Here is a 27,510-nt window from a genome sequence, read left to right on the forward strand (position 1 = left end):
ATGTTTCTTCTCAACATTTATCTTCTTGATATATGAAACTGAACAACTTATGACCTAGTTCAACAGTAATGCAGGTGCACATATCATTTATACTGGAACTTCTATGCAATAGTAAGCATGTTTAGATAATTATCATAAAATATCATGGCAAATGTATTCCTTGTAAATTTGCTGAGTTAGCTCTTAAAGCAGAACTGTATATGCAATAGTCAGGTTTGAATCTGGGAATAAATACACCTCTATTTTAATTGAAATAATTATTGTGTTATAATAGGAGACTGTTGTAAACTTATATTGGAGAGTTCCTCATCAGCACGAAAAAAAGTGCTCTGAATTGTTTAGTCAGCTACAGAACATCAGCTGCATACCTCAGAAACACAATCTCCAGCCCAATGGTAGCAAGGCTGGGTTTTAAGAGGGACAAGTTATCCATAGCCTGCCCAGTCAGCTTCAGGCTAGCCCACCAAACAAGGCAAATTCAGCCATTCATTTTCCATCCCACTTGATAAATGATCCTGGAGGAAAACTCCAGTTTTAATCTCTTTAACCCTATGCGGAGCTAACTTTCTAGAGAATGTCTCAGAGCTCTACTCAAAAGGATGTCTCCTCCCATCCCAGTTCCTTCTCTTCTTTCTTCTCTCACCAGAATACACTATAGCAGTTAATATGAAATAAATTCTTTAGAGGTTTTAGCCTCATGTTGAAGGAGAAATGTAAGTAGCTAATTCATTCAAACTATCTAGCATCTTAAGAAATATCTGGGGTTCTGTTGAACTGTGTCTGGACTCATCCTCAGGGAGTTTGTCAAATCAAGAAGAAGTCCAGAAAAAGTGAAAGAACAAAACATTATTTCACACAAAAAAATAAGTTAGGATTACAGCTAGTAATGCAAATATTTAGTGCATGAGTGTGATTAGATTCTGGGAAGAATCTAAGTCTTGAAATGTGTTGTTGATAAATCAGGCAAACACTGTGCATTGTGCAGTGTTTACATTAGGTGGAAGCGCTACAGAACTCCAGCCTTCTTGCTTGTAACTAACCAAATATTTTTTAAAAGATATCTTTTTAATTGCTTCCTAATAGCATGCTACTATTACAAGTATTTCACACCAGGCATGTTCACTGTCAATGACAAGCTACAAACGTGTCCTGGAGACAACTAGAGAGACTTTGGAAATGACTGAGTAATCCATAAATTTGGTACTTTCACTAACTAGGGTGAATTATAAGCTCCCTGGAGGATGAAAAGTCTCTCTCCTTGCACTTCTGACCTTCCAAAATGAAACTATAAATTATTTAATGGACCGTACATTGCTGATGACAAAAGATTTAATGCTTCCCACTGAGGAATGTTTTCAGTATCCCAAAAGGCACATCAATTTTAACATGAGAATATAGAAATTTTGCTTTCTTATTATAAACAATGATATTTGCAGTCATCTCACAGTCAATTTAGAGCAGGAATTTGTCAAATAATTAAAACTTAATTGTCAGTTTTTTGGCACTTCTGTGGGCTCAGCTGTGTTTTTGTTGCTATTTACAATATTACAATTAGATCTTAGAGGCATCTTTCCTCTATTTATCCCTTGATTGAGCACCTCTTCTGTCTGAAACTACTGAGTCCATTAAATATTTATTGTGCCATGAAAACTTCATTTTCTCTGAGTACAATGGGTCAATATCTTGTTATGACTTTTTCAGGTTGCACGACTTAAAGTTCTACAGTATGTAATTATTTGTACAATAGCTTCTAAGTATATATTCAATTAGAAATACAACCAATTTATTTGCAAAGGATGTTAGTCAGCCTTACAGAAGAATTACATAGGATGCCACTCTTCAAATTAAATTTATTTTCAATAACTGAAAAATGTTAAAGTTGTATCAAAAGATGCTGTTATCAGAGGAATTATGAGTTTAATTTGGAAAACTCCATGGTTATAAAAAATCTAAAGCATCTGTCTCATTGTATATACCCAGATAGTTAGGTAGCTTGAAAACTTTGCCTTAAGATCCAGGGAAAGAGACATTTTCCTCTAGATCAGAGTCCAAGAGCACTGTTGAGTGAATCTACAAAGATTGTTTCATCATTTGAGGCAGGAATTCCAAGGGGACTAGGTGTGAAGACAACCTTCACTTACATGATTTTGAATACAGAGATTGGTAGATCATTACTGCAAATTTATGGAGCAATAGGGCATACATGAATCTTCAAATTTTATCTTTGTTTTTCTACTCTGATTGCCTGATGTCCAAATTCAAAATTTTCTCTTGATGATGTCGCAGATGCTTAAATCATAGAGTCATAGAATCATTTGAATTGGAAAGGACCCATAGAGATCATCTAGTTCACCTCCCCTGCGATGAACAGGGGCACCTACAGTTAGAACAGATTGCTTAAAACCCTGTCCAGCCTGATCTTGAATGTTTCCAAAGATGGGGCTTCCACCACCTCTTGGGCAACCTGCTCCAGTGCCTCACTACCTTTATTGTAAAAAACTTCTTCCTTATGTCCTAGATTCCTTTTTTAGTTTGAAACCATTTCCCCTTGTCTTATTGCAACAACCCCTGTTAAAGAGTCTGTCCCCTTCCTTCCTATAGCTCCCCTTTATATATTGAAAGGCTGCTATCAGGTCTCCCCAGAAATCAATGATAGAATTCCCAAAGTCCAATAGAGTATTATGATTTTAGCTGACATATCTTCAAATTTTTGGTCCTTAATAAAGAAACGAGAGAGAGGCAAAGATATATCCCATATAGTAGCATTGTTAGGATCATCTTTGTGTCTTGGATTTGGCTCTTGGAAATTTTCCTACATTTGTTAATTTAGTAAAGATGCAATAAAAATTCTGTCCAATGCAGGACAAATGGCATTTTTATTGAATCTATCCATTCCCACTGTCCACTTAACTTCTAGTATGACAATAATCTTAAAATTTACTGCTCATTAATCCTTGCAAATAATTTTAGAGAGAAAATATCTCAAGTTTTGTTTCTGAGAAGGGCATGGTTTTGAAACTCAACTATTTTTCTTTTCAAAATGTTACGTTTGTTTTCATTGCCATCATTTGAGAGATCCCCAGAATATGCTGTTAATAATTTCCCATAGTGGCATAAATATGCAGCACTCACATGAATGCAGGCTTTATTTTGATTCATGCACTAGGCTTTAAAGAGATGAACATCTCAGATCAGAAATATAAAATCTTCTTACAAATTTTTTTCACTCCCCTCCAAGGATTTTATCTACTCAATAGCATACTTGATAGAAAAGGGGACAATTTTTCCTCTTTGGTTACACATTAGAAGGATTTTTGGTGTTTTTTTTTTTTACCATCTGTAACGTAAGCATTCATCAAGCAAAACTTTTATATACATCTACAGAAAGTATTCTGCAGATTCGTTGTGGTAATATCCATGTACTTTTTTTCTGTTGACACTTAAATGTCCACTGAGAGCACAGGTTAAGTATAATCTGCTTGCACAAAGTTAACATAGTTAACCCTTCAATATCTGGAGAAATATGTACAATGAGTGCACCAGATTGGTATTATGACTCAGACAAAGGAATATTGGGGAAAAGGTTTAAACAGACATAAACTAGATTTTAAAATTATATTGTTAAAGTTTTACAGAGGAAAGATAAAGGTGATACTACAGACTGTGGAGGGCAGATAGATTTTCCTTGCTTTGATCTGAAGCATTAATCTCCATAATTCTTACAGGGATGGCACATCCCAGGCAGCACATCATGTACCTGGGCTCTTGTCCCAGAATCGAAGTGAGCAGTCTTGAGTTGTCTTGCATGTTCCTACGACAAGTAATACCGCCACAGGCAGTTGAGATAAAACTGTTTCATATTGTCCAGGTTAAATCTATTTTCTTCCTATTTCATGTCAAGGATTTCCCTCCACAAAATTTGACAATGTGGATTTGACTGTAACAGGTGTTCCTCTGGTAATTCACATTATAAGTCTCTCTCATACCTGTGTCATATATTTTTCTAGGGTAAGAAAAAATAATTGTAAATATTTTAATAAGGAATATGACTCCAAGGGTCATATTTTATAATGAAATAAAAATAAGAAAACAAAGTATTAAATTCCTTTTGGAATTACTTTATTTTAGTAATTTTAGGCAGAGGTTCTTGAGAAAATTGTCAGTGTATTTTGTGTATCATATTTGTTTACTTTCTTCTTTTAATTTTCTGTTATATGTAGGAAAGTGGGTTAACAAAGACCAAAGGTAGTAGATTATACCCAGTAGTTCCTCACTGTCATGCAATCATTATGATTATGTGTATTGTACTGATACAGAAGTCTCCCAAGTCACTCTCTCATGCACTATCACTTTTATTGGTTTTTGAAAGCCACCTAGATCCTTTCTTCAAACATAACCTCTTGGTCAGATTTGGTCCTTTGTAGCCTGAGGCTGCTGATATGCCATATAGGTGCACATCAAGGTCTTTATTTCAAAAAAGTAAGAACTCATGTCCCATGCTTTACTAGTGTGCAAATATGCTATGCAGCATAGATGATGGGGTCACAATTTCACAGTCTAGAACCTGCATCTGTATGACACTTTCAGGATGGTGGGCTTTCCTATTTTATATGCAAAGAAAAGCATGGTTGGAAGTATGATTATTCCTGTCATCTCTTGGGGTCTTTAATCCTAAAACCATCTGCTCTGGTACTTGTGTGCCTCTCCTAATATGACAAGAAAAATTCCACAATAGATCAAACCTGCAAAGAAATTATAGATGTTATGACAATGAAAGGATAACAGCTGTGTTCCATGGGATTAAGTAGTTTGATTGCTGCTATATAATGTACTAATTGTCTAGAAAAAAATGCAAATGATGTTGTTGCCAAAAATATTTTGGCTAGGCAGGATTAAAAAAGGCTTTAAGGACATCTAGAAGAATACTTTAAATGAGTTATAATCATAAGAGCAGAGGCAATTGTATTTTTTTTTTTAATAATTCAGAGTCATGCACATTCAAGAAGTAAAATAATATGTTTTTATACAACTTTTTATTTTTCAATGCATTGTGCTAGTTAGTAAGAACTAGATCAACTGTGGAAATTTCATTAAAAGCTGTTTAAATAGCAAAGCTAATGTTTTAATGTCAAATGACAATTAGGGTTTGAGGAGGTAGAATACATTAATTTATAAAAATGATAGTAACAATGATAGTATTATATAAAAATATAAAACAATAGTATTGTCTTATTTCAAATACAATATTAGTTCTGTTTTCCTCTATTTAAATCCTCTTCAACTGTGGCATGAAGAAATGCATTCTGAAGAAGCAACATAGATAGATGATGAAAGTGATTGAGACCAAAAAAAAAAAAATTCAGATATTGATACCACAAGAGCTTTTACAAGTAGGGAATTTACTTATTTGTTTCATGATCACAAGTGCTTTGTCCTAAGATCTGTTTTGAGCAGGTTAATATTTCATGGAAGCAGCAGATATATAGACTAAAATTTTGGCATCAATGGGATCCTTGCAACAGACTTTGCCCATTCTTTCCCAATTGAAATATGAGATGATCTTTTGTAGATCCGAGTGTACTGTTACATATTGAAGATCTGGCGTCATTTCCCATACAAACCTGCATCAACTTGTTGCCTGACTGCAGATCTGAAATGAGAAACTGTCAACAGCAAAGTGGGACTGCTGCAGTGAGAGTTAACATAGTTCTCAGGACACAAGTTGATTTTCATTATAAAATGTATCCCAGTGATAAAAGACCTAATTTCTCATCCACTTTTTCTTTAATAACTCCAAACCATTTGCTGAAACTTAGATTTGCAGGCATAAAATACACAGACTTCTCTGTTAAAATTTATAATCTCTTTATATCGAATGGCTGAACGTGCTCCAGTTCAAAGGATATTCTTATTTTTTTCTGTTTGGGGCTTGTTTATTGTTTGATTACTAAAAATGAGGTGAAGAAACTTTAGATTAGCTGCAATATGAATCTTCATAGCAGTGAAAGTAATAGCAAAGTACAGAAGTATAGGAGTACAGAGACGAAGAATTGGGAGCTTTTAAAACATTCCCAGGAAAGAGATTTTCTCCTGCGGGACATTATTTTAGTATCCACACATCAGCTACAGTTATTTAAAATTATTTAATTTTTGTCAATATTGTGATTGTGCATATGCACTATATGTCTGGTAAGATATATCCAGGTAAGAAAGCAAAAAAGGCTGGTTTGCAGATGTTTTCCTGAGGAATTTTATTTTGGCTTTCAAACTTACTGTTGAAATATACAATGGTAGTTCTATATATCAAGTTTAGACAAACTTTTATTAACTCCATCTACTCTCTATCAGGAATTGTATTAGGCTTTTGTTCTTTAATGTATGGGTTTACATTCTTTAATGCAGGCATAGAAATGAAATCAGCTATATTAAGGACCATATCATTGTTGAAGAAATGGTGTTTCTGTGAGATAAGACTGCAGTAGGAAGCAGCAAGGAGACCCAAACCAGCAGAAAACTAGGGCATCAATGCAATCCTAATAATATGACCACAATAATTGCAAGACTGATTAATTGCTTCAAGTTTCTGCAGCATTCATCCTTAAAGTATTGATTATTTCTATGCACGCATAAGCTGTTTACAGCATTCAGCAGATAGTGCTGCACAGACACCTCTAATTATTTGCTACGACTGTGGATGGGATGCAAGCCTTATCTTGTGTCTTCCCCATGCAATTACTGCTGGTACATGCTGACACTACTTACCTTGTAGCTGGATTGCCAACATCAGTTAAGTTACAACTTTCGCTTTTTTTTTCATTTTAGGCAATTAGGAGCCACAAATATAAAATACCCTGATGTGATTAATGCTCTTTACCAGCTATGGCTAGACCTTATACTGTTATTATCTAGCCTTTCTGGCTTAGCTTTCTCTATAAGCATGTGTGCAAGAGTCTAGTGTTGAGGTCTGCACTGTGTGGTAGTAGTAGAAACAACCTGCCTGCCTTAGGGGGTAAATACTTACAAACTTTTCCCCCAGTATAATTGGAAACATTGAGTCAGACACTTAAAATGTATCACCTATTTTTGCAAATAGCCTGTACAGGAGATCTTCCCTGGTATGCGCTCAATCTTATCCAAATAAATAAATGAATGCTGAGTGGAGTGGGAGAAGAAAGTAAGCTTCAGAAAGTGATTCGGTCCTTCTGTGCATATATGACTGGACATAATTACTGAAGCTCTCAGCACAGGACAAGGAGAGCCCTACCACTTCTTCTAAAAGTACACTAAGTACTAAGAACACTTTGCTGTGATGATTATACCTGAATATCCAAGAATAATTCTCCACTCCCCCTAGCAAACAATGCACAAAAGTGAGTGCACAAATTGATTTTAGTCTTTTTTTTCCTTTGTCTATCATGAGTTTTGCAAAGCATTACATTTATGCAATTCTTTGAGGTTTTTTATTTTCCTTGTGAAAAAGAGAATAATATATTTTTCACCACTTGAACTTTCATCTTTTTTTTTTTGTAAATATCTATGAGGCAGTATTTAGTACTACTTTCTGTAGTATTCATACACTCAATTAGTGAAATGAAAAGAAATATTAAATTAGTAATTTAATAAATACTTACCAAAAATTCAGAATATCATCTTCAGAAAATTAATAATGGTTTTGTATGTTGTGTTTAGTTGTCTGAATCTTTTCTGTTTTGAATATAAACATGTAAAAGACTCTAGATATATAATCATTATAATAAGAATATAATCTTAGAATCTCAGAAATCTTTCCAAGCTTTTATTAATGGAAAGGATCAAATCAATCAATGTTGCATTCTTGTTGCAGTGTTATTATGTGATGATTTTTCCTTTTCTGTGCCTTACTGGATTTTGTGAATTATCTAAATAGACTTGTAATATACAATTAAAAAGGACTTTATTATGGAGAAATCCGTATATCGAGGGAAATGATCTTTCTCTATAAGCTGATCTTGCTGTATAATGATCTTGCTGTATAAGTTCTTGCATTTTCATTTATTTTTATTCTTGGAATCCTGTGTAGAATACAGCATCTTCTGAATGAGTGTTTTATAATGTTGTGTTATTTTACAAAGTGTGTAGTATTCATGGTTTCAGTATTCCTTAACTATTTCTTTTATGGTTTGTTTTTCAGGTTGGCTGCATGAGTTAGGAAAACGAATAGAGTCTCCTTACTATGACAATAATACGCTAGGAGGCCCATCAATCAGAAGTGCCTATATAGCTGCGCTATACTTCACCCTCAGCAGCCTCACAAGTGTTGGGTTTGGAAATGTTTCAGCCAATACTGATGCTGAAAAGATCTTCTCCATTTGCACAATGCTCATAGGAGGTAGGTACAGTGCTAAATATCATATGAATTATTTTGGGGATAGAAGAAGTAAAATAAGACCTGAAACTTTGACAGGTTTTGATTTAAGAGCAAACAGAATCATTATTTTTAAATAATAAAAAGAAGGGAAAAAATGTTATTGTTTTTAAACTGGATAACTCTCTCATGCAGGCTTATCTCCAAGCTTTTAATAGCAACAAAAGTCATCATCCAATAAAATACATACTCATCCTATTGTGAGTGGGTGCCAACAACGCACAAGGGAGCATCTGCCTTTTGATTATGTGCCTAATACAATCCCAGTCAGTCAAATAATAAGTGCATGTTGGACTCCAGTTCAGTTCCCACAACAACCGTGGGAAAAATGGCAAAGGGAGGATGACAGTCCAAGTGTGTATCTGATTGTGAGCTGTGATGTATTCATATCTGAAGGGTCAGCCCAGAGAGAAGGTAGCAGAGACAGAACAGAGGTGGGTGAAATGTTGGGTGAGCTGTGACTCCAATATAAGGAAAAAGCAATTGATTTATCACTAAATAAATTTTTCCATATCCCTACTTCAGATTTGCTTCAAAATTGCAGTATTTTTGTTATACCTGGAGGTCTTAGTTGAATTTGTAAGTTGATGTTAATTAGTCAGTGCTGTTGTTGGGGTCACATTCCTGCTCAGGAACCTGGGCACACTCATGAGCTAGAGGCACTTGCAGAGCTTCATAAGCCCAAGCTGGTGGAGAAGGTACCTGCAATGCTCTATTTACCTTTCTCTTCCACTTCCCACTCAAATAAATAAATAAATAAATAAATAGTAATAATAATAAAAGTAATTAACTGTTCTGTTTTATAGTACATACATCACACATCTCAAAGATGCCACAGTAGCTATGAAGGGCAAATGATCCCTTCATGTTTTTTCTAATTTTTCTGGACATACTAGTAGCTATTTCCACCACTCAACATTTCTAGGTTTGTCTGCAAAGCATTGGTTACCAGTTTTGAAGCATATATTTTCTTGGCCAAAACTAAATTGACACTTTTAAACTTGGAAGACAAGGAACATGATGAATAACCTGCAAAAGATATATTTACAACATCTGCTGGTGTTAAAAATGCTCAGTGAATTATTTCCATTTTTCTCTATTCTGAAAATGAGCAGCAATGATATAATGAAACATTCAACAATTTTGACAATGTCACAAAAACCAGACAACTCATTAATTACTTTTGCTGGTGGCATAACGTTATGCAGCTTTAAAATACAATGCACTGTGTCTTTTACTACATAAAATCTTTTGGAATGAAGAAATAGTATTCATTTATATCAAGAAATCAAGAAATATTCTGAGTAAGGCAATGATGAATATTTAATTCGCTTTGATATGGCAGAGCTTTCACAAATCTAATAGAACATAATATAAAAGTATCCAACACTTCTTTTTAGTCAAGGCATAGAAATTTCTTTTTCCATTTCTTATATTACTGAGTGTTAGACCTAATATGATTGTGCAGTGAATAAGGTCAACAAAATGTAGTAAGAGTGAACTGAAATGTCCAAGGCAAAAATATTCAAGGGCAGCAGAAGAATGACTTGACACCTGGGAGGGCACAGGAAACTTGATACATCCAGGTAAGAAAGCAGGGCAGTCTGTTTTGCAGATGTTTTCCCGCCCAAAAATTATTTTAGATTACATTTGAGTAAATCAGCCTAGCAGGGAAACATGAAGGAGTTGGCACCATGCAGCATAGACTGCTCTGAAATCTATTAGGAGTAAAATGCTCCTCTGTATACTTTAGAGTATAATGTATTTTCATTTCTTAAGGCATGCTTTGATGTGAGCTTTTGTCATATATTTAATTGTGAGATTCCCTACTGGAAAGCGATGTCTCAAGAAAAATAGAGGTTTTTTTTTAAAGTAATCATACCAAACCATTAGTTTATGAAATTTCAGGTAGAATGGGTAGTATGATTTGTTTTGGTAATAGTTTTTAATATGCATCACTTTCTTTTGGAATAAATTCTCACTTACTCACTTACTTAACCTTACTGTAAGACAAACATTATGAGGATAAAACATCTTATCCTTTGTTCTACTTCTTCAAGTTGGTGACAAAATTTACTTATTAAAATTTAACCAAAAATTCCTATAATATCCAGCATCTATATAATATTAATCAGGTTCGTCTTCCTACAGATCTAATTGTTTCGTACTCTTTTGTACATGTTCTAAATTTTCTACGTGTTCTTTGAGCCAAGAATTTACGCTTCTGTATTTAGAGATACTGGAGGCCCAGCCTAATAATTCTATTCATTTCTGGGATCAAAGGTGTTCCTCTGATCCATAACCAAGAAAAAACATAATTCAGGTTAACATTTAAACCAAGGACACTTTATGAAATGTTATCTCTATAAGTTTTAAATTGTCTTCCTTCCTTTTAGAGAATGAATTACTTTTTTCTGAAAATAAAGTGGATCAGTGATTATTTGCTAAAGAAATCTAATTACTATCACAGCCAGGAATAAATTATCATTAGTACAAGCTGTCTTCCAATGTACATATGCAAAGATGGATTCTCCAATAGTAGCACAATCCTTGATGATACCTTTGCCAATAATAACCTTGCAAAAATTTCTACACTGTTCAGCTCCTAACCTTGAAGTCACTGGGAGATTGATGTGATTTTTGCATATGCATCCATAATCTAGTGCTTTATACCTCCCCACCTTTTTAAAGTGAATATCATATACGCAAAACACAGTGCTACACTATCTTCAGCCTAGCTGAGTTATTTCAACTGTAGCTGAATACTTTTATTATAATATGCTGTTATCAAACATTACACAAGTCTCCTGTATTTTGTTGAACAAGATTCAGATTTAGTATTTCCCATCAATATCTGCAACAACACTTGGCTAATCGAACTGACTCTTCTTAAAAATAAACTTTGAATTATACATTTCCTTTCTAAAATTCAAACCTGATCCTTTTCTTTCTGCTCTGTTTTTCATTTGTCTTCTTTTACTACTGGACAGTGGATCATACGTGAATATGCACTGTATAGTTATGAAACTACATGAGTAGACCTTTCTTCATTTATAAGTATTGTTGCTAGATCCTTTTTGCTGGACTCAGTCAGTAAGTTTTTTGTACTCCAAAACAAAGAATTTTCTGCCCTTTTCTACCATAAGAAAGAATGATTAACCATCAAAGCACATCTTTTCTTCATACTACTAACCTTGTCTCTGTTTACCTGAACTTCTGTAAATTGCCATACAAAGTCAACATCTTGTTTGTCTTATTTATAAACCAATTCTTTTGCTACTCTGAGGAGTCTGTCTGCTTCCTTTCAAGTACTATAAAGATAGATGTCCTATAGAAGATAGATTCTATAACGAGCAATAATCAAGCTCTTTAGCAGTTTTTTCAATAAACAATTTGCAAATGTGTGCATTATATACCTCAGATCAACACCATATGACTGACAATGTAGTGGTAAGTTTTCCCACTGATAATCAGCAAATGTATTTCTGCACAGACAAACCCAGGTGATCTGTGTCTGTAGGCATTTCTTCAGTTTTGCTTCGGGTATTTATATTCCCAAGCTAGTCTCCAACTGTAGACAAACTCCTGGATGTCAAAACTTTCCGATAAATATTTTCACTTTATATGTGACCTTCTATCTTGATTCATATATACTCTGTAGTTGTATATTTTTGCATGAATTCTCTGAACTCTATTACAATCTATTTAGGTGATAACAGATTGTTTGACTCTAATCTTTGTCCTATTAGTTCCTTATTATTTCCTGAATATGCCTGCTTGCATATATTCATCTGTTTTCTTTTTCCTTAGGCAATAGGCTTTATTTGGCTTGGACATTCTTCTGTATTAAACTCTGACTAGATAGCAGCAGACGTAACTCTTCCCTGTCCCATGACTATGACTATTAGTGATGCAAAAAATGGAAAAGAATAATAATATGAACACTACTGTATATTTCTCATAAAAAAGAAATCTTATCTATTAATCAGGAATTTTTTTTCTGTGAAAATTATGTTTACTTTTTATGTTATATGTTAATGCTCAGCAAGTCTCTCTATACTGCACATAATTTCTGTCTCCCTAGCTCTGATGCATGCCTTGGTGTTTGGTAATGTGACTGCCATAATTCAGAGGATGTACTCCAGATGGTCCCTTTATCACACAAGAACCAAGGATCTGAAGGACTTTATACGGGTCCACCACCTGCCACAGCAGCTAAAGCAAAGGATGCTTGAATATTTCCAAACCACATGGTCTGTCAACAATGGAATTGATTCCAATGAGGTAACCAAATGATAATGTTTGTATTTTATAGTTTTCACTGTTGACTTGGAATTAAGGAGGGGAGTAATTTTCTATTTGAGTTGCTGTGTTTTGTGTGATATTACATATGAAAGACAACATTCCTAAAATTAAAGCTGTGCTATTCCAGGAGGGATATGCTATTAAAGAATTTGTTTTGGAACATACATATTAAAAATTCAGAGTCCTTCATAATTCAGAACTGTTGAAAAGACCTTCATCAGAAAACTTTTGGATGGTGCCAGAAACACCACACTGAATACTTTGCTTTCATCAAACACACAGAAAAAATCTACTGTTTTTTCCTGCTTGTTTGTTTGTTTTTACTTTTTTAGTCTTCATTCCTCCCCCCTTCATTTTCTTTTATTCTCTGTATTACTGTAAATAAGTGGTTAGTCCTGGAAGATATTGTAAGAATGCTGAGGTTATTAATTTCCCTGTTCTTAAATACTGATAAATTTGCAGAAAATTATGTGAGATTAAAAACAAAGGACATACTTCCAGTTATGTCTTTATTCTTTCACTGGAGTGTGATTTGAGTGAATCATTCCTTTCAGAGCCATTGTAATATCTGTCATTATAAAACTAAGTGGCTTCTAAAGATAAGGTGGACACAAGTAAAAATATTTGGGGTTAAGAATATTCTTTTCATGTGCACAATAAAAAGGATGAGATTTTCAACACCATCTTAGCAACAGGAGCATAGCAAGATTTTTAAAGATATCACTCCAAAAATAGTGTCTCCCATCTGTTTTCCTAGAAAGTACAAAAGATACAAAGAGCACAAAACATTATTTTATAGAGCAAACTATCAGCTACAGAACATTATTTTTTGACATATGCACCACCATTAGCTATGCATTTTTGCCAGTGTTGAACAAGAGCCTACGTACTGTGCTCATAAACATTTGCACCAGTGGAAGTGACCCACTGTCACTGCTACCACTGCTGAAACACACTACCTATTGCCTCACTGCACTCACACCTACTGTTTGCTCTCCATAAACATTCAGCAAGTGTTGGTGAATGTCAGTGGGTACCATTTTTTCCACATGGATGAATTCAATGCCACACCTTTGCTTCATCCACACTTCCATGTCAGACACCATTCTGTCAGACTGCCTCTCTGTTGCCATCTGTTGCATGGCAACAAAATGTGACAGAATATTGTTAAGAAGGTGTTTTTCTTAATTTTGCCGTCTTCTCATCTTCCAACAGATGTTTTTAAAAAACATATATAGATAGAAATCATTAACTTTTGGCCAAGTTAAAATTGGAATATGCAGAGAAGTAAAACAAAGTAAGACCATGTGATATTGTTTGTAGTTTCCATAGATTATTCCACTGAATATACACTTTGTCAATATGCTTTCTCTCTCTTTTGGTATACAATCATAGTATCCCAAAAAATAACAGATTATTTAAAAAAAAAATTGCTTGGAAGCATTGAAAACTCTATAGAGTTTTTTCTGAGTTTTCCTCTTCCAGTGGTTTTACCATAAAAGAGACAATATAACCTGTTCATGACTTTTGTGCAATCTTTTTAGAGAAAACCTAAACTAAGTTCACTTTGGCTAGCGTACATTAATGTATGTGCCCAAAGAGAATACTGTGTTCTAAAAAACGAGATGAAGTCAGACAAGATTAAATTGTGCTTTTGTGTGCAAATTATGCATCTTATGCAAAGATTTTTTTCATAAAGCCATATTTTTATTCATATTTTTCCAGGAATTTATGAGTGTTTGTCGGTGTAACAATTTATTAAGACATAGTGATGTATCTTATCAAACAAGATATGAAAAATATGAAAGGAAGATCTTTGCCTCAATATGACGTGCAGTAATACTAAATTAGACAAATCCTGCAAAGAAAAAACAAATTATTTTGCATTTTTTCTCTTTTTCACTCTTTTTCTCTTTTTTTTTTTTGACAGCTTTTAAAAGATTTCCCAGATGAGCTACGTTCAGACATCACCATGCACTTGAACAAAGAGATTTTGCAGCTCTCCCTTTTTGAGTGTGCCAGCCGTGGTTGCCTCAGGTCTCTGTCTCTGCATATCAAAACCTCCTTCTGTGCTCCTGGGGAATACCTCCTCCGGCAGGGAGATGCCCTGCAAGCGATATACTTTGTGTGCTCAGGTTCCATGGAAGTCCTAAAGGACAGCACAGTGCTGGCAATTCTTGGTATGCTTATGATGATAGCCTCAAATTTCCAAAGAAGGCAGCTATGTTAAGACTAATGTTAGTGAAACAGCAGAGACATCTCCAGAATGTGAAATCACTAGGAAACTGATGGCTTAGTTTGTCCTAGTAGTCTGATGAAAAAGAGGACTATAATTTGTTTCAATTTTAATCTACTATTCATCTATTAATTTGCTATGATCTTCTCTGAATCATTTAGTTAGTTCTTTATTTTTTGCCCTTCAGAGCTTAAATTTCTAGACTGTTAGCTGTAAAATATTTCACTTGTAATCTGATTTTCATACACTTATTCTCTCTCTCCTTTGTATATAGGGAAGCTTTTATAAGGAAGTCTACAAGCTTTTGTTACAGTTTGCTACTTTCAACCAAATTTGATAGCAGCATTTACACCTCAGAGAATGTTGAATATAAGTCCCTTAACACTTCACAAAAATTAGTGGTCATGCATTGTTTCCACTAGTGCTCCCAAATTAAAGCAAACACCTTAAGCCTAGTCTCTCTGACAAATGCATATGAACACCAGTTTTAGAACAGCCATTTGGTGTAAAGCAAGCATTGTTGGTTCTGCTCTACCAAGAGTTACTTCTTCAATCTAATTCATTCTGCTAGCATTCACCTGAGTATATTAGAACAGAAAAAGGCCAGAAGTACTGTTCTGATAAATTCAATTTAGTTTGCTGGATGAGCGCTTTGACTTATCTAAAGTAAAACATCTGTATCTATAAATTTCAGTGATAGCCTCAGTTAATGCCTACTAAAGATCTTCACTTTATCTTCAGCTAGAAGACCATTAGATTTGTCAGAGTTAAAGTTTATAAAGTGTTCTCATAAAGTAAAATGAAAATTTTTACTCTAAATATAAATAATTAATTATGATCTTAATACTTTTTTTTTTTTAGATTTAGACATAGTCTTTCTAATAACTTTTAATATTCTCATAAAGAACAGTTAAATAGAACATTTCCTTTTTACTTTCTCTCCTGCTTTGCGGGATTGCACTAGACAGTTGATAATGCAAGCTTCTGATCTGTAATTGAATTTTCTTTACTTTACTAACATGCATTTTATTGGCCTTTTTTATTATTATTTTAGAATATAAACAGGATACGCATCCTATTTCTTTCCTAACTCTTTAATTCCATTAGACTGACAGTCCACATTACTCTATCACTGATTTTAAATAAGGAAGTTTAAGAATTCCTATTTTATTGGATCACATAAATCAAAGCTATGAAATATGCCTTATAAAAAACATTATCTTAAATATATCAAAAGATCAAGAACTAGCTTCTCTGGAATTATGGAATTATTAAGAACTCCATTTTCAGGCAATTCTGAAAATTTAAAGAATGCAGCATTGTGTAATGGTGACAATGACAACAGTAAGAAAGATTAGTGGATTTCTAAATTAAGTTAATGAAATCGTAATGCAGAAACATAAACATAATACGGTGAGATAATGTTTCATTCCAGTGAATGGGATCTTCAACATTTAAACCTAATTAACACCAGCATAAGGTGAGTGAATCTCAAATCAGTAGGTCTGTATGAGAAATCATGCTACTAATGTGATGTAAATGTCAGAGAGCAGGGTTTTTTTCATGAAAATACTGCATTACGAACAGTTCCCAGACTACGCTTTTATAACTGTCACTATTCTAATTCTAGTGGAATATATTTTGGTTGCTGAATTGCTCTCACTAACAAGCAGTACAGCAATAAGAGATGCTTTGATTGAATATAACTGTTTATTCCTCTTGAGACTATCATTCTATATCTAATAATGATAGTTAAGATATATTTTTAAGAAAATATATCTTAATATAATATTGGTGTATTATTTGAGCATATGTCCTATATTTGTTTAAAAATATTAACGTTAAGTGATTGAGAAGATATCCACAGAGAGGGGAAAATTGTAACTTTGTACATCCCAGATTTGTTATCAAACAGATGTTTCTACATAAGCCCTTATAGATATGTTCTCCAATGAAAAAGAGTTACTAATAATAACTTACATTACTTTGTTTACATAAGAAATGTTCTTATTAAAGATACAATCATCTCACTCCCACAGTAATTCTTAAGAATCTTCAGCTTACTAGCTACAGTTTTTGCTACATATTTTTCATTCAAGATCAAACAAAAGTTAGCATATATCAGAACAGCCATAATGACATACAGACCAACACTATTTCATCAAATTGTGTAGCTGATTAAATATAACTGTAACTTTCATACACTCATAGAATCATAGAATGGATTGGGTTGGAAGGGAATCCAGGGATCATCATGTTACAACCCCAGTGCCACAGGTAGGGCCACCAACCTCCAGATCTGGTATTAGAACAGGTTGCCCAGGGCCCCATCCAACCTGGTCTTGAACACGTTCAGGAATGGCAGCCCGTTCAAGCATCTCACCACTCTCTATGTAAAGAGCTTCCCCCTGAAATCCAATCTAAACCTTCCCTTCTTGAACTTAAAACCATTCCCCCTCATTCTATCGCTATCTACCCAAGTAAAAAATTGATTAGCCTCCTTCTTATGAACTCCTTTTAAATACTAGAAGGCTGCAACTTTCTCTTCTCCAGGCTGAACAAGTCCAGTTCCCTCAGCCTGTCTTTGCAGGGGAGGTGATCCAGCCCTCTGATAATCTTTCTGGCCCTCCTCTGGACCCTCTCCAACATAAACAATTTCAAAATTGTTTATGCATTATTGAATTTGACAGTGTTTATATATCTAAAAAGTTCTAATTAAGATGTTTGGAAATTGCTTTTGTAAAACTTGAAACATTTTTCCCATGTCTGAATATAAACAACTAACAGAAGATTAACCTTACCAGCCATCTGTTTAATGTAATCAAAGAAATAATAATAAAAAAAACTTGGTTATATTCACAGTGAAAAGTAAAGGTAATTTATTTCTTAGTTTCACAGTTTATTTAATTATGTAAAGAGTGCACCATGTGATGAGCAGAGAAGTATGTTACTTTGTGATTTATTGGATCCGCTGTTCTCCAGCACTGATTCTTGTTAATACTAATTGCAATTTTAAAAGAATAAAGTGTATGTTTATTGCTAGAGTGAAAGAAAACCTCTGCATATGCAAGGCTTATGATATGCATTTTTGAGAATGATTTACAATCTCCAGGTAAATAGAAAAAAAATCTCAAGTAGTATAAAGCAAATTATCTCATTTAAATAGCTTCAGGATTGGTTGTCTGCTTAGCTTAATTTACCCTTCAAGTACTTTATTTCCTGTATAATATCCAGGTGGAATAACACACTGGATGGATTTTCAGATTTTACAGTCTTTGCTTATTAGTCATTAATCACAAAATAATGAAATGGTAGAAGGGATCTCTGGAAATCACCCAGTCCAAGACATGGTTTGCATCAGCTTTGCTCCACTTCCTGGGGATTGTGACTTATGTAAATTATGTTCTCCAGTCCTTGATCATCTTGATGGCCTATAAATCCAAAACTGGACATGGTATTCCAGATGTGATCTGACAAGTGATGTATAGAAGGGAAGTGTCACTTTCTTGAGAACTGCTTACTCTAGTGTTGCTAATGCTGCCCAGGATGCTCTTGACATACTTTGCTGAAAGGGCACATAGTTAGTTCATGTCCAACTTGTCTATGAGGACACCCATATTCTTTTTGCAGAGCTGCTTTCCAGCTAGTCATCCCTCACACCATTCTACCACAGGGAGATATTCCATTGCAGGTGCAGAACTTGGCATTTATTTTTACTGAGCTTCAGCAGACATTTTTCTCCAGCTTAATAAGGTTCCCTGAATAACATATGCTTTTCCCTTCAGCATATCACCTACTAACTCCAACATAGTGTGGTCCATGAACTCACCAAGAGTGCACTCCATCACACTGTTCAGGTCTTTAATAAAGACCATCTACATTAACCTTTGAGATAGACCTCTGGTCAATGAATGATCAAATGTTTATGTAAGCTGTTCAATATAAAATGTTTATGTTCTTCAATACGTGGTCACTTGTTCATAAATGAAAATATAATGGCTTAAGTATCCATCATTTTTCTTGACTGAAGTGCTATTGAGTTTCCCCCTTTATTGTTTCCCACTACAACTAAGATATATCATGAAGCATAGCTACATGGCTATAAGCATCACAACCTGCAAATATTTTACAATACAAATTCTGAGTAAAAGTTTAATTTGAAGAGTATCTACATTTAATTATGTCATTGTTAAAATCTCATGTTAACATCTGCCTATTCAAACGACATAAATTAACAGAACAACAATAACAAGACAGAAACATGATCTTCTCTTTTTCACTTACAAAATTCCCCCTGCTAGAAAGTACTGGAATAAGTCTTAAATTTTTTAATGTATTTATTGCTCCCTTAAATGAGGTAGTTACATGTCCATAAATTAGTATTTGTACCTCTGGTTAATTGCATACAACACTGCTCCTGAAACAAAAAGTAGAGAACCAAAGAAAAGCAGAGGCAGCTCTTAGATAGAAATACTTTTGAAAGCTATTAATTAAAAAATTCATTATGATCTATGGGTTTTAAAATTTAGCAATTGCTAAACAGAGTTATGGCAATAACAAAACAGTAGTCAAGAACTACTTTGCTTTGAAGTTGATTCTTTTCATTTTTTCTTTTAGGTAAAGGAGATTTAATTGGAGCAAACCTATCCATTAGGGATCAAGTCATTAAAACAAATGCAGATGTTAAAGCTCTAACTTACTGTGACCTCCAATGCATTATCCTCAAAGGCCTCTTTGAAGTACTTGATCTTTACCCAGAGTATGCTCACAAGTTTGTTGAAGACATACAGCATGATCTCACTTACAATTTAAGAGAAGGCCATGAAAGCGACGTAAGTATTTTTAAACATCTCTACAGATATTAACTTTAAAGTGTTTTTCATGCTTTACTCAGTAATCATAATTTTATTACAGTAAAGAAATAATACACATATAATATATTCAATAATATACATTTACTTATAATATACATATATGATATATAATAATACATTAAAAGCACCACTTGTTCAATTTGTTTGATAGTTTGACTTATATTAGTAGCTGATCTGCCAATCAGATCATAGAGAATACATTCTGTGCCTCTCATTTTTCGGTAGAAAACATCATTTGATAGAGAACATTCTACTGATTATTTTGTCACCTTTTTCCTCATGTTTACAAATAATTCATAGTTACATAAAGCACATGTCCAAGTAAAGATATTTTACTTTACGTTTTCAAAAAGATCATGTGCCAATCTAATGAACTTTCATTTCATCACCTTGAAGTTAAGAATATTTTTATATGTTCCAAACAAGAAACAGTTGTTTTCCTTGTATTTAACTAGAATGTGTCTTTGCACTGCAGTAAGAAACTTACTTAATATGAAACAAGAAACGAGAAAGACTTCAGGATAGATCTAGCAAAATGTTTTCACAGAAATTATGTATCAAACATACTTTTAGATTTTAATAACAAAAGCTTTTTTGAAGCTCTGCTTTTCTGAATGTATCATGTGAATATATAGCAGTTGTGGGGCCTGGGTTAACCCAATCTTAATAATAAATATGGTCAAATTTTCAGTTTAGTCTTATTAGTTCAAGTCTTTGTGTTGCGCTGCTCCAGAGGGAAGCAGTGCTGAAAGTGCATGCCTAGGGACAAGACAAGATATGAATGTAATTCCAAATGCTTTGGCAGACACTAAAAATTTGTGCAAGATTTAGAAATTCTCCATCTTGTGGGTCTGTTATCCTTCATGTAGGATAGGCAGCCATTCACTGTTATGAAGGCTGGTTTGCTTCTTGGCTAGTTGGCATTGTCTCAGTGCTTTTCTGTATGCTGACAAATCTATGGTTTCATGTACCAGTTGCATACACATTCAACTTTCATAAAATCAAGGACAGCTCCTTCCAGCTGGAAATGGTTGAGTGGTGCACAGATTTGCAGCTGAGAATGAGTCATAAGAGTGCAGAGTAAGTTCATCCTCACTCTCACTTCAGATGGAATTTAAAGCACTGAAGAAAATATTACAGGACTTTTTCTGCTTTAAAGAGGAAAATATTTTTACAATTTGTGAATATGCACTGTGTTTTCATGGAATAATCCATTATTTTAAAATTAAAGGAAAATAAAAGAACCTGACACTGGTTAGCATCCAGTGTCACAGGCAAATAAAGAAGACAGAAGGCGGTTTATCTTAGTATTACTTCCTCCTACATTCTTGGGTTAACTAAGCCCGGTATTACCTAGTATTAGCTAGTGTTGCTTTCACAGGTGAACTGATCTTGTTCAAGCTCATTTGATTTCCGATCCAATCATTTTACTTATCACTCAGATGAAAACCAGATATAGGCGAAAAACTTTGCTCCACCAGAGGTTTTCTCTTCATATAAGGAGCGATGCCTATGTCAGTAACAAAGGTGCCTGATCAACAACTTGTTTGCTTTGCAAACTTAAAGGGTGCAATTCCTAGACTATACTGGATCTTCATGAATAAAACTTTCACATAGCGATAAGCCGTGTATTTTCTGATTGTTTACATTCACAGAATATTAAGAAGAAGGCTTTCAGAATTAAAATTTAGAATTTGCTTGTATGAAAATATGACATCTTTTAAATATGGTATTATGACTTGAGAATTGTGCTATGGAAGAATTTGACAGCTGTGATACTATCCTGAATACTCTCTGTAAGGCAGAAACTTACTTTTGTGTATGCTATTAGTTCTGCAGCTTTGTGGAGATTTTGGGGGTTTAGAGTTTTTCCATAGTTAAACAATATATTGATTCTTTTGAATAAGTCAGTTTCTCACTCCTCTTTCATGTTTTAAATGAATGCAATCTGAAACTGAATGTGAATTTAATGCCTGAAAATGTATCAGTAACAATGTTTAGGATCAGCTGAGTTACAAAGTGAAAGAGTATAAATTTCCCCACTTGGCAAGTGCTTTTCATGCTAAGGTTGAATGAACTGCAGATTGAAATTCGATGGAATAGCATGACTTACCTAGTGCCTTTCTGACCTTACCTAAAACATTATTGCTGTTTTAGTCACAGATCGCCTAAACTGCCTTAAGTTGCAGATTTCCAATCATCAACTTCTCACTGCACACAAAACTGAGCTTCAAAGTGAGTGGCAACCAGGTGGACCAAATAGGGACAGAATTAACTGGGAATTTCCTGATCCTGGACTGTCAAAGCTGAATACTTAGCACCAGAACATGTAAATACCCACTGCACAGAAATTTCTAGGAATTTTTTTTTGTTTTCTTTTTAATTTCTTTTCTTGGTTCATTTGGATGTCTAAAAGTATACATAAGGATGGGCTACATATGCAGTAAAATCTAAGTATGGTGTAATGGTTGTAAAGGCTCCTGACTCCATAACTATGACACTTTTCAGTAAAGCAAAGAATATCTGTAAGCAGTACCAAGTAGAACATGCAGCTATTTGGTTATAGAAAGGTAGAAAATATTGTTTAAGTAATTTTGAAAGAAAAGATCAGGAGATTTTAAATACAGAAACTGACAATCGTGTAACTATTTCAGCCTCTAAGTAATAGAAACAGAAAGGAAAACAGAGAAATAAAGTTTTGAATGGTCTTAGTAGAAGCTCTGAAGACAAGTCCTTCAATGATTCATGAATATAACTGTTGCATTCAGCAACAACGATGTTAGCCGCTTGTGTTAGGCCTCTGCACGCATTGATCAATAGCCTGATCAGGGCCAAATGACTGCAGGCACACACCAATATGATGAGCAGCAAAATGGCGTTTATTCACTACGAAACACAGCTTACATAAATTTTACCTACAAAACCGTGCTGTCATGTCCCACCCTGATTGGTTCACACCAGATAACATTGTGCCTTATTTGGCCACTTCCACATTCTTTTCTCATCCTTCTTCTTCTCCTGTTTTCTCTGCATCAAGGTCAGCACGATAGCACTGTCTCTCTATGCTTAGGGAGAGGCCTGTCCCATACATCCCGTAGCCCCGCAAGACGCCTACTACAACATATAACATTTAATGGGTGTGCAATCACACTAGCAGTAATATTATGCCATCTTTTCATATATTCTTATTACAACAAGATGTGAATTAGGAAGAAGTCTTTGTGTTGATTACATATTTTCTATCCTTTGTTATCTTTGCTAAATTTTAATGGAGAACCTAATTCCTGTAGATGTACAAAATAATTTCAGCATAGTTAGAAAAAACTAATTTGTTTGGTAGCTGAAGTTGTGACATTAAAACAATTTAGACACACGGGCCTTTCAACCAATTTTTCTAGGTCTTTGGTATCATAGTCATGAGATATTTTGCTAGGTGACACAGATTTCAACATCCCCTCACCCACAGGACTTTTTGCACAATATACTACAGACTGCATACACAGCAGGCAGAAAGAGAGTGATTTGATAAAGGTAGGCAGTCAGAAGAAGGTTCTTTCAATGTGAAATACAATTATATGAAAGGAACTGCAAATAATTTTTCTATCTACAAGCCCTGGAAAATGTTTTATAAAGTAACAGATGTTCATAACTTGTTTTTATTATCTTATAAGAAACTTAGGTAAATATTTTCACAATATCTTTGTTGACTTGGTAACCATTCGTTGTTACTGTGAGGGCTGCTCTGAAAGCAATGCCTTCTTTTTATAGTGTTGGCTCATGCTGTCAGAGGTGCAACAGATGGCAGTAGAGGGGCAGTCTGACAAAGTGTTGTCTATATGAAGTATATATGAAGCAAAAGTGTGGAACTGAATTCCTCCATGCAGAAAAAGTGGCACTCATTAACGTTCATCGATATTTGTGGAATGTTTTTGGAGACCAAGCTGTGGATCTTAGCACAATAAGGCAGTGAGTGGTACATTTCATCAGTGACAACAGTGACCTAAAAGACAAGTCACATTCCAGATAGCCATGTACAGCTGTCACACCATGAAATGAAGAGTGCCTTGATCAGCTCATCCACATAACTCAGTGAACTGTGACCAGAGAACTGTATACAGAGTTGAACATTAGCTTCAATGCTTTGGAAATGATGGTGGCAACATCAGGTGGGTCCCACAAATGCTCACAAAAGAACACTGTATACAAATTTATCAGGACCTATTGAACCAATACATGGTGGAAGGTGACAATTTTCTGGATCTCATTCCCAGATTACCTTTCATGAGAACTGGTTTCACTGCTAGGAAGTGAAGTCAAAATGGCAGTCCATGGAGTGGCGACATAATTCCACACTGCAGAAAAAGTTCAAAATGTAGTCCTCAGTAGGTAAACTGTTATTCACTGTCTTTTGAGATAAGTAAAGGATGATCCTTCTGGATTTCCTGGAACCTGAAAAATCCATCCACTCTGACTGTTACATCTGAGTGTCATAAGCTGAGGGCTTATACATCCAGAGTCAAGCCAGAGAAGAAGACAGTCTCTCTTGCAACATGGTAATGCAAGTTTGAAGACTATGGAGCACATTGCCAGGCTTTGATGGACTGTCCCACCATACCTGCTGTATAGTCTAGATTTGATGCCTTTGGATTTCCATCTGCTTGGGTCAATTAAAGATGGACTGTGTGGACAACTTTTTCCTAGTAATTATGCCATCACAGCAACTGTGAAACAGTGGGTTATTTCCACTGGTGTAGATTTTTATGAGCACAGCATGCAGGCTCTTGTTCACCATTAGTGAAAATGCATACCTAATGGTGGTGACTATGTTGAAAAATAGTGTTCTGTAGCTGAGAATTTGTTCCAACAAATAGTGTTATTGTGCTTTTTGTACCTATGATAATTTCCTTGGAAATAAATAGGAGACATTAATTTCTGAGCAACCTATCTAATTATTTCCTCTGTCTGCACAGAAGTGTCTATAGTGTAGGTGTCACAATTCATCAAAAAGAAAACAGGAAAGGCCAATTACAACCAGACTGATGCAAAGTACAAGTGGCTTCCTTGACACCTTTGCTAACCCTCAAACTGTAATGAAGTCCCAAAGGAAAATAAGACCCATGCAGGCATATGCATCTTTAAATCACCAGAGCAGTATCAGTACATATCATTTTCTAAAATAAAAGATGGCATGCCTGAAGATTCAAACATATTTCTTTGTAGACAGTATTTGTAATTAATAACTTCATACTTTTTCTTTTTATAACTTTTAAAGTAGTATTTTACCTCTTACAGAGAGTTTTCCTGCTCCCTATCCTCAATGGAAGACATGCTGTTCTGTTTAAAATGAAATAATATCTGAAAGGGGTGGAAGTACTTCGCTGGAGTGCATTCAGAGTGTAAATAGGACAGAGATTGCACTAGAAAAGTGGTTGATTCTTCCTCCAGTAGGGAACATAGTGTCTTACTGTAGCACTGAGATTTTTTTCTCATTGTCTGACAAAATGGGGCTTGATGCTTGTCCTTTGGAGAGGTTGGTATTTAGAAGTTATTAAATTTTAGTGACTGAATTGAGTTTGTTTGTTTATTTGTTTGTTTTCAATACAATAAAGCTCATGTTGTTATTAGCAATACCAAACACATTACAGGAGATAACTCTCCTTTTCCTTGGGATATCTCATAATTGCTTAAACCAACTGTTCTTAAAGGTGAAAACAGATCTAAGCTTTGACAAAAAGCAGATCACAGTTTGGGAAGAAGAATATCTACACGTTCTACTCTGAATAGAGCTTTCTAATTCACTTCAATGAGGAATTAACCATGTCTTTTAAAAGCACATATGTAATTCCACCTCATCGCTAGGCTGATTTATTTCTCGACTTCCATCTTTTCTTGGTTTTGTCAACTTATGCTTTCTGTTCTGGTCAGCAGAAAAATGGATAGAGCAAAAGCTATTTTGAGTGCATGCAAAAAAATTATCTGAAAGTCTGTCTATCCACTGTCTGGTTTTCATCTAGCAGATTATTTATTTAACATAAATTGATTCTTGCCTCTTTGGATTTCTATATATTGAATTATAGCTCTTTTCAGTGTATGAATGTTGTTTTTCAATATAATAGAAGTTCCATCTGTTACATATTTGATTGTCTATTATTTACCAGTAGTAGATTCTGAGTAACAGTTCTTATTTTTTTTTTAATACATTATTACTGGCTGCATATTAAATAGCATTTTGTTTTAAAAAACAGATCAAAGTTATCCTATTTGCAATTCTATTTATATGAAGGGAAAAAGAATAAGGATGCTTTTATGGAAATAGTTATTTCTAATTTTGGCAAAGATGGCAAGGTAAAAAAACATGACAGAAACTTCAAGCCACATGATTACTTATTCATGTGTTTAACTTTTAAAGCAAAAAAATTAGTAATTTGGGGAGTTATTTTTTGCATTTGTAATAAAAATCACATATTTAAAAGATTGACTTCTAAACTATCACTACACTGCTGTATTTAGTCATAATTCACTCACTCCAGACTAAATCACTTCTCATCTAGTACACTCCAAGACAGTAAAAAGCTGCAAAATATTTTTCAAAGTGAGTACTTTTCATATATTTCCCAAATAATTTTAACCATCTTTTTAATATGGAAGATGATTTTGTGGTATTACTTACTGTGTAGAAAGGAGGGGCTTACTTTAGAAAATTTAATTAGCACTACTTTGACATTTATGAATATGGTTGGAAAACTTTGAGGAAAGCTTGCCATTTTTAACATCATGTGCTATTAATATAGGTGTGACTCACTGGTGTTTATTGTCTGTGGTGTAACAGGTACAAATGCTGCAAAATGAGGGACCAGTCCAGCATTTTTTTGTGTATTTCTCCAAAAGTACTGTTACAACAAGTGGGATAAACATGTGAATAAATCAGAAAGCAGCAGAAGACTAATACTTTACCTTCATTATTATTACGAAAAATAAAGCGCCTTAGATTGCTCTTCATTACCTGCACTTGGCAGCCACACAGAACAAATTCCTGTTGTTCTGTTAGAGTGACTAAAATTAAGTGACTGATGGCTGCACATCTGCTGCATTCTGCCTATTTCACACTGAATTCCCATTTCTCCTTTTCATGAGGTACACTGTGAAAACCTCACATCTTCTCAGATAGTACAGTGTATGAATGAATGAACGTTCTCCTCTATCAAAAATTAAAATCACAAAAAATCATGACCATAGAATTAACATCAACACATCTCCTGATGTGTTCACTAGTGTCGGTTTCTTACCTACCTGTATGCATGGACTGCTCTACAATAGAGTTACTGTGAAATATTGCTCAGCACTTCTTCACATTGTACAAGTTTTTCATTTTTTTCCCTCCATCTCCAAGAATGAACTACCCTGTTGCTGAGCTAGACAGAACTCATGCAACCTCTCTTACACAGCTCAGTTTGCATATTTTTATGTAACAAGGCTCAGGATTGCTGTGACAGGCAGGAGCACCTGGGCAAGAAAACAGAGCAGCCCCTTCACCTGATTTTAAATGAGTGAGAAGCTTGGGAACGTGCTTCATGATCTAGTGCTTTGAAAGACATTTCACAGATCTCCTACCTGTATTCATGCCACTAATCATGTTCCAGTGGATCTTTGGCTATATCAGGTGAATATTGCTTTCAGACAGTTGAGTCTGA

At 34.5% G+C, this 27,510-nt stretch overlaps 1 protein-coding gene across 2 annotated transcripts in view; it reads left to right on the forward strand.

Moving 5' to 3' along the window:
* The window catches only part of KCNH8 (potassium voltage-gated channel subfamily H member 8), a 166,813-nt gene that overhangs the window by 116,350 nt on the left and 22,953 nt on the right, over positions 1–27,510 (forward strand). For both annotated transcript variants that reach the window (XM_418747.7, XM_040696227.2), the window contains exons 8-11: positions 8,171–8,368; positions 12,489–12,688; positions 14,640–14,889; positions 19,563–19,777. In XM_418747.7, the coding sequence (XP_418747.2) occupies positions 8,171–8,368; positions 12,489–12,688; positions 14,640–14,889; positions 19,563–19,777 (863 nt within the window). The remainder of the gene's footprint in view (positions 1–8,170; positions 8,369–12,488; positions 12,689–14,639; positions 14,890–19,562; positions 19,778–27,510) is intronic.

This window comes from Gallus gallus, chromosome 2 (assembly GCF_016699485.2).
Source record: "Gallus gallus isolate bGalGal1 chromosome 2, bGalGal1.mat.broiler.GRCg7b, whole genome shotgun sequence".
In the NCBI taxonomy this organism is placed as follows: domain Eukaryota; kingdom Metazoa; phylum Chordata; class Aves; order Galliformes; family Phasianidae; genus Gallus; species Gallus gallus.